The following is an 8,912-nucleotide window of genomic DNA, read 5'->3' on the forward strand; positions in this document are numbered from 1 at the left end:
CCCCCCCCCCCCCCCCCCGCACGGAGTGGTGGTGCACTTGGCACATGCCAATGAAACTGTCTGCAGGGCCAGTACAGCACTGTCCACGGGACCCCCCAAAGCACAGGGCCTGGGGCGGTCACCCCAATTTGCATCCCCCACCCCCCACAAAGGACGGCTGTGGCTGAGGGACCTGGGATTGTTTAGCCTGGAGAAGAGAAGACTATGGGGCGACTTGTTGGCACCCTATAAGTATATCAGGGGCATACATCAGGGCTTGGGGGACCATCTATTCACCAATGATCCCCAGGGGAGGACAAGAAACAATGGGCACAAACTGACTGAAGATCGCGTCAGGCTAGACATAAGGAAAACCTTCTTTACAAACCGAGTGCCGAGGGTTTGGAACAGGCTCCCCCAGAGGCGGTGCAGTCACCCACCCTGGCGACCTTCAAAAAAATCTTGATGCCCATCTGGCTGGGGTCATCTGATCCCAGCAGTCTTTCCTGCCCAAGTGCTGGGGGGCTGGACCCGATGATCTGTAAGGTCCCTTCCAGCCCCTAACAACTATGAAACAATGAAACTACATATAGCCAGATGGAAAGACTTGCACATCTCAGCTATATAGCTCTCTTCTTGAGGGAGAGTATTCATTTCAGTTCTAAGGAAAGGTGATAATCCCACACCTCAGTTGAAGGGAATTGTTTCCATCTTCATCTCCATTTAGAATTATGGAGCCAATATAATTGAAATACTTCCTAATGTTAAAAGAAACAGCCACTTGGTTGTTTTGATGGGGGGGGGTTGGGGGGGGATTGCACAAATTATATGTACTGTATTATTTGTACTTTGTCCAATGTTTGGGCTCTGCCAGATTGGCAGGTATGGACTGGCTTCCTGTTTTTTTTTTTTGAGCAGGTTAATATATAAACATAGAAACGTATGACCAAAAAAAGCTTCCTGGTCTGTTGTCCTGTGTCACATGTAAACAAGTCACAGAACCCGTTTCATAGACTAATCAAACATGGCTTGAAAAGGGATTTTGCTTTTATGATACTACTGGGAGGAGCTCCAGAACTTCAGTTTGTTAATTCCTGGAAAAATTCTAATTTCCAACCTAAATTTATTCATGACTAGTTTATAGCTATTTGTTCTTATTCCAAAATTGCCCTTTATATTAAATATTCCTCAGCTTTTATGCTATTTATTTCCCTCCCCCTGATCCAAGTAATTATAGATGACAATCATATCCCCTCTCAGCCTTGGTTTTTCAAGCTAAATAAGCTAAGCTATTTTCTGGTGTGGCTACCCAACCTCAGGGACACCTAGGGAGTGCCACGGTGAAGCACACCACATATATTCTATCTGTGCTACTCCCCAAAATGCACATAACACAGCCACATTAGAGAGGCTTTGGGCTTATGGCAATACTTTCTCCAGAAAGAGCAAGCATATAGTACCAGCAAGCAGCTATATAATGCCCATTTCTGGGGAAAGTCGCACTGAGTGGAAGTGTTGCAACCAATGTAGGGTTCCCTAGTGTGCTGCTGCAGCACTGTACAAAGCTCCTAATCTCCTCTCATAACATACATTTGGCATGCCCCTAGTCATCCTAATCACCTTTCCCTTCAACTATTTCAGTTTAAATGTCTTGAGCATGCATCACTAAAAGTGTACACAGTATTTCAGTTGCCATGTGCAATGGCATTTATACTTACCTACCTCTACTGGAAACAAATCTCTTGATATGGCCTAGGATGCATTCAGTTAAAGAAAAAGAGGATAATATGGCAATATGATATGTCTGCTAATAGGAAAGCACCTGCAATTTTCACCCATGTCTTTAGGCACTGACAGACTTCAGGCCCCCACTATAACCCATGGCACTTTACCGAAGGCATCATGAGTTAGAGCACCGCCCCCCGACCCAACAGACATTTGCCTGTTGGGTTGAGCAATGAGCGGAGAACCTGCCCCTCTCTCCAGCCCCGCCACCCCCTCCCAGGTCTGGGGCTGTCAGAAGGGAGGGAGAAGAGGGGAGGAAGAAGGGGAAAGCAAGCAGTAGTTAGCTGCCAACTGGGCTTAGGCCAGCCTGTGCTGAGGCAGGGGGGAGGGAGGGAGATCGGACTGGAGTCCCTGGCTCGCGGCCCCCCTCAACCCTCCCAACTGGGTATTAGGCGTTGCCAGGCCCGACCTACAAGGCAGGGGGCTCCTACTGAGCCAGCCAAAATCCAACCAGCTTGCTGATGCTGGCTTCCCCCTCCCTCCATCTCTGCTCACAGTCCTGGAGGCCAACACACAAAGTATTAACCCTTGGGAACATAAGTCCCCTAAGGTGCTCTAAAGCAGGGTGCCTTCATCTAGTACCTCATTTCAGGAGGGTTGCAGCCATGCATGTGTGTTATCACAGCTGTAAAGAGCTTCCAGGGGTCCGATACTACAAAAAAATCTAACTCCTGTCTGTGCTACTCATTATAATCTCTCCACAGAAACTCCATAATGTTTTCTTAATGTATGCCACCCAGGAACAGAATAATGAATCTCCTCTGACTTCCTCCAACCCTTGATGGAGTGACATTTTCATCTGTCACATATAGAGCCTTCAGATAGTATTGGCCAATGATCACCCTCATAAAGATGGCTGACCCTTAGCACAGCAATAGATTAAAGACACCAGAGATTTTTCTGCCACCCAAGGAAAACCAGTTCATTGTTGGAAAAAAAGTCACCACTAAAATTTGCTTATTATAACTTTGCCTAAACTCTGTTTCTATAACATGCCTAGGAAACATCATTTACTCACAGAGTCCCTTGGCTAAGCTAATGCATGAACAATGAGACTACTGATGTCACTGACTGTCACCCCCCTCAGGACATCATTGGAGGCAGTATTGTCCTCTTGCATCATACTCCCTCCAGAATTCAGATTATAATTAACACTTTGGGACATTTCAGCCCCAATGCTAAACCCAGCACTGCTGTGATTAGTGACAGACACATTGGACTTGCTCCTGTTTTCAGAAACAAATGTGAAGCAGAAGCCACAAAAATTCCTAGATTTCACATAAACTTAGTGTAGCTTAGATGAACTATTTACTCATTAAGCTACACAGAGATCCTACTGAAAAAAACAGAAGGATATCTGGTAGACAAAGAAATACTGTTAGAAGAAGATAACAGTTCAGGAGCTAACAAGGGTGTATCACAAGTGCATAAAACTAACTTAGAGGAGGGCAAAAACACAGGAGTCACTAAGTTCTGATGAAAAAGCAGAGACCTTGCAAACAGAAAAAAACAATATAAAATACTTCAACCATTTACATGAGACAAGAAGTTTAAAATGTAAGGTAATGGCATAGGAAATCCTAAAATAAGAGTGATCTAAAACTAAGAACAGTGGCCGGCAACAACGCCTGAATAATACTGATGCTGGTAACAGCATAATTTTATCCTAAATTTTGCAATATTTGGAACAATTTTTGAAGACAGCTCCTGGAGTCATGTGAATACGTAAGAATCTCAGCTTTCATTTTTTTGAAAAATTACAGAAAAGTTGGGCCAGGAAGAGAGTTTAGGTTGTTATCTAGTGTAACCCCTTGCTCAAGGCAAGATCATTCTTATATAAACTGCTCTGTACAAACTGCTCTCATAGTGGTAGAAAAATAAATTAAATAATAGGAATCCAATATGTAGTATTTAAAAAAAGTCTCATGAACATTGAGACAAATAACATAATTTTAGGGGGAAATCTTTGAATGCCTAGCATTGGCAGTGCTATGCCAATATTCACTATTCCCATTTGCACAATGCTGGCAGTAGTTACAAAAGGAAGATAATTCTGGAAATAAATAATCCACTTTAACCCATTTGCAGTTAGCCTTCCTGAAGTCAACAGGGTTTTACAGCTGTGCCTAAAGACAAATGTTAAGGAAGGTCCACAGACTTTATGCATAACACACTATTTTGAAAGGAACAGACTATCCAGTTATCCTGCTTGCACAAATGAACTGGCTGACTGTAAAAGACTTTAAAGAAGCAAAATAGGTTTTACATATTATTGCAGCTAAAGCAACGACACAAAAATCCTATACAAAAACTAGGAGAAAGTTTCACAGAAATAGAAATCTGCTAGTCTCCAGAATAATCTAGTGCTTTGCCAACTGGAGCAGATGAATATGTAATTGCAGTAGGCTGGATGAGGGTTATATATATCCAAAGTATACTCATCCAAAGAAGGTCTTATGCATCTGTTATGTTTGCTTAATTAATATTTGCAAATTACAGGGATCTTCATATTATAAAAAGTGCTACTAAAAGCCAAGTAAAAAATAATATTTTGGGGTATATTTCAAGAATAAAGAGAGGAAGACTTAGATGCTAAGAGACTGCAAGTGAAGTATGGTCAAGTCTAGACATTTAACAACTGAAAATCAGGCCCCAAAAGATCAGACTGACTTAAATCACAAATTAGAGATTCTTATGGTTTTTGATCCTCGACATTGCCCCACTTGATGTTTTTAAGCTTTCTTCAGCAACCACATGATCTACAAAAAAACCCACTGCGTGTGACAATGCAAGTCAATCCCACTGACCAGCTTTAAGTGCTTTAGCGCAGGAGGTTCATCTCCGCAAGGTATTTAAGCCCCTCTCTGCAACTGAAACCAATAGCAATGACATGCCTAAGTACAGCTAAGATTTTAGGCCTGAATATTTAAATTAGAGACCCCCCAGGAGGGAGTTCAGGTGACAATATGGTGTTGTTACCTTTGCATGCAAGAAACATAATGGCACCCACAAAACACCAAGTCTCTCTCTCTACATTTAAACAATGCTTTCAGCTGGGAGTTTACGAACATACAGAAGGGGTCTCCATAGGTCACTATATCCAGTCATCTGCCATTGTAGTGACACACGTTGCATAATACACTAAGCAAGTTCCAACTTACAGCTACATAGTTAGGTATTTTGCTTTCACTGGTCTCACTGGAAGGTTGGGGCAGAACCTTTTTAAGAGGAATGCAGTAATTCTCCTGCATTACCTTGATTTCAGAAACTAATAACTTCATGAAAAACAAACAACAGCAACAAATCTCACAATTAAATGGTGTGATAGGTACACAGCAGTGAAAAGACATCAGTGTGATTAAGAGGATAACTTTCCAGACAGCTAAAACTGTTGTAAGGAGAATACCTCATACTCACAATGCATCTTCCATGAAAAAAACTCCCAAGTGCTATGTAACCACTAAGTAAACCAGTGAGATATTGTTGGAAAGCAGATTTATGTTCATTGTCTACATGGTAAATTGAGGCACAGAAAATTAAGCAACAGGCTGTAAAACCTAAAGACACAAACCCAAATTCAGTACTGAAGACACTTAAGAGATTTGAAACAGGCAGCTAAGAGTCCTTCTTGCCAGTACAACAGCAACTAAGAGGTACACTGCATCATGGCCCATATGCCCTGATAAATATTGGCAAATGCAAGGTCCTGGCTCCCCTCGCTATCTATCAGGAGCCTAGTGATTCAGGCTAACATGGAACAATGATTTCACATCCTAGTTACCATTTGGTTTGCTCTTGAGCAAGGTTGTCACTGGATTGGGATAAAAACAGTCTCCTCTTTTCCTATACCATCGTGGCAAACACAAATCTCCCAGGCAACACTGAGTCAGCATGTAGATATAAGGAAAAGAAATTTTCTCCCTGACTAGTGCCATGTCCACGAGAAGACATTTCCATACAGATGCACCTGAAGTGCTCTATACAATTTTAGTCAGTCTCTTCTAGGAGGAGCAACAGCGCAGCAGAAGGTCACTCTGAAATGATTCAGGGTTTTGTGGGTATGAGTAACGAAGAGCAAATTTTCCAGGTTTGGCCTATTTCAAGGGTAGGACAGAAAAGGATCACTTCCAACAAGCAGTTGGTAAGACTGTATTTTCTCACATACTACACACCCCAAATGTTCTGGGGAATACAGAATAAAGAAAAGACACATTCTTCCAGAGTTATGGCCATATAAAAATCACAGAGACTAATCTTCAGTTTACTTGTCCTCCCTTTCCTGTTCAGGCAAAAGCTACAGGTTTAACACTGCTTCATCAAAAGCTGTAACTGTAGCTGCTGATGAAGACTGGACTCCATAGGCAGGGCTACGATTTTGAAAAGAGAGAAAAACAGTTCGCAGAGCTACAAAATTGAAGAAAGATCAGAAGTAGCTAATTCCTTAGCAAAACTGCTCAAGAAAGAATAGCTTGCTTAATGGGACATGAAGACCATTAAAAAGGAGAGAGGGGCATTAACACCTGTGGAGTGAAGGACAATTAACAGGAATTAAGTGGATTATAATGATCAGGGATCTGGGTTTTCTGTTTCCTGCAAAATGGAAAAAATATGGATTCTCTTTCCCTTTTTACCAAGAAAACTGCAGATTTTTCATTTTAACAGAGAAATACGCAAATTTTCCACTTTTGCAGAGAATTCTCTGCAGGCTGGCAAAGTCTCGCTATATATAGTGGTGTTTCATTTTAATTGCGAATTTGGGGTTTTTTGATCAGAGAATTTGCAATTTTTAAACAGAAAAACAGGATCCCTGAGAATGAGCTATGAAAAGCACTGCCTGAGTAGAAATGTCACTGCTTCTACTATGAGCAGAAAATCAGCTTCCTCCCTTAAGACACAGGGAATTCTTGACTTATTTGTTTTGGGAGAAAAGATGTGTGTAGTATGTGGATAATTATGGCAGAAAATACTTGTAACTCACAACAGAAGTTATTATGGAATTAAAATGAAGGACAGGCTTCTCATAAGAACTTCAGGACAAATTTCTTTTATATGGAAGGCAATTGAAATGCAGGGTATAATGGCAATTCAGTATCAGACTGACATGATTCAGATTCAGCAGACATGCAGAAACATTTTTGAAAAAGGAGAATCAGATACTGTTGTCACAACAGATTTGAAAATAAAAAAAAAGATAAAGGTTGAATAATTTACTTATAGATAAATATTGTATTATTACAACTGTCCCCACTTTATCTAGTGGTAAGTGGTATAGATATCTTGAAAAAGGAAAAAAAAATCTCCATTTTGAATTCTATATTCCCCTGTTCTATTTTTCCTAAGACTATTTATGACTAGGGAGTACTATGATCTTCAAGTCATGAAAATTCATGTACATCACTTAGAGGAATATTACTCAATCTATTTATATTTTGATTTGCCATTTGGCCAGGGTCCCTAATCTGTCAATCAATATTATAAATGTCCGCCCTATGCCAACTAACTAATGAGTTCATCTTCCATCGTGAAGTCACAAGCTGTAATTCTGCATGTCACATCCTGTAGACATCAGGTTGACATGTCCCATACGTGAGTAGGCAGCAAAAATAACAACAAAAACACGCTTCCATTATACATGAAATCTTAAAAATGAGGAATAAATAGAAGAAACATCCAATCAACACTCACCACCAAGGCTTTAGACCTATTGCTTAGTAGTTTTTCAATATCTCTGGCTGCAATTTCCACCAACTGGCGTGCATTGTTGGCTTCCACAGTATACAAATTTCTGTGTGTCATATAAATCTGCAAAGGAAAAAAAACAGAAATAAAGAAGGACCCATTTCTTTAATAAAACAAAATGGCCAGAATAGGAAACAGAACCATATACTACTAACCCTTCCATATTAAAAAAGACTAAATTGTTTTCTGCAAATCACTCCCTCTCAGGTGTCCACCAACTGAGGGAGTTACATGAGTATAACAGAAGACCAAATTCATTCTCATTGTAATACTAATTCAATATTAATATTTGAGTGGCATGCCTATCAAGCTATTTTTATTGCTGATTATTTGTATCGCAGTAGTGCCTAGAAGGTCAATCAAAGATTAAATGCCATGCACGGTTAAGCACTGTACACATGTTTAATGAACACAGAGCCCTATACCCCAAAAACTCTGGATTTCTCTATACTTCTAGTCTCCTAAATGGAAAGAGTCTTACTTCCTTTATTACCCACACCACAGTGAGGGTTTAAGATATGTGAGGGTTCTTTGAAGAACAAATTGCAGTTCTGCAAGGAACTGAGCACACTTAAACCAGTGAGAATGGAGGGTTCATGGACTGTCCCTGAAAAGTGATAGTGATTGCAGGATTGAGCCCACATTTTTTGAAAAAATGATTAAATGATACTGGGTGCCTAAGGTTTCCTTTACTCAGCTCAGGACAACCTTCTTATAACCTGCCTTTCAGAAAATGCACAGTATCATCTGAAAATCAGGCCCCTTTATAGTGTGTTTGGATGGGTCCAAAGATTACTGCTATTCCCCACCCCCCCCAAGGTTAGGAACCAAATACTTTGATTCACATCAAATGAGTAACTATGCTGAAATCAATAAAGTCTGGCTGATTGACACCAGCTGGCAATCTAGTGCCTCTTTTCTATTTCTTTTAATAAAATACTTGGTTCATCTAGGGTATATTTTTAATATTGTCCTTTATTTCATGATTATGAATTCTCTTTGATGAGGAAGCAGCTATTTCTGTTACTGCAATGGGTTCTTACCAAAACAGAAAGAAAAGGGGCGGGAGGGGTTTTTGATTTATTTGTTTTTAAAAGGAATAATAGAATATCTCTTTTTTGTACACACAAACTACTACAAATTGCTTAAAGAAAATTAAAACTGCTCTATCTAGTAAAAGAAAAAGAGCTTGTACCTTATGGCTAGATGCACAGGACGGAGGCGGGGGGGGGGGGAACTAATTTATGTAACCAACAGATGGCCTGAGTTTACTCAAGTACTTTGCCTCTCTGAAACACTGCCTGATGGGGGTTGTACTGTCTTGTGGGAAGCAATGCTCAGCGCACACACACACACACAGGAACAGGTCCAGCAGTAATTCACTGGCCAAGCTCCAACAGAAGGAGCTC

General features: G+C 40.6%; 1 protein-coding gene across 7 annotated transcripts in view; it reads right to left on the bottom strand.

Moving 5' to 3' along the window:
* The window catches only part of CACNA2D1 (calcium voltage-gated channel auxiliary subunit alpha2delta 1), an 859,989-nt gene that overhangs the window by 697,429 nt on the left and 153,648 nt on the right, over window positions 1-8,912 (bottom strand). For all 7 annotated transcript variants that reach the window (XM_019509506.1, XM_019509501.1, XM_019509505.1 and 4 more), the window contains exon 3: window positions 7,450-7,566. In XM_019509506.1, the coding sequence (XP_019365051.1) occupies window positions 7,450-7,566 (117 nt within the window). The remainder of the gene's footprint in view (window positions 1-7,449; window positions 7,567-8,912) is intronic.

The sequence above is a fragment of the Gavialis gangeticus genome, unplaced genomic scaffold, assembly GCF_001723915.1.
Source record: "Gavialis gangeticus isolate Ggan-Ray unplaced genomic scaffold, GavGan_comp1, whole genome shotgun sequence".
Lineage (NCBI taxonomy): Eukaryota > Metazoa > Chordata > Crocodylia > Gavialidae > Gavialis > Gavialis gangeticus.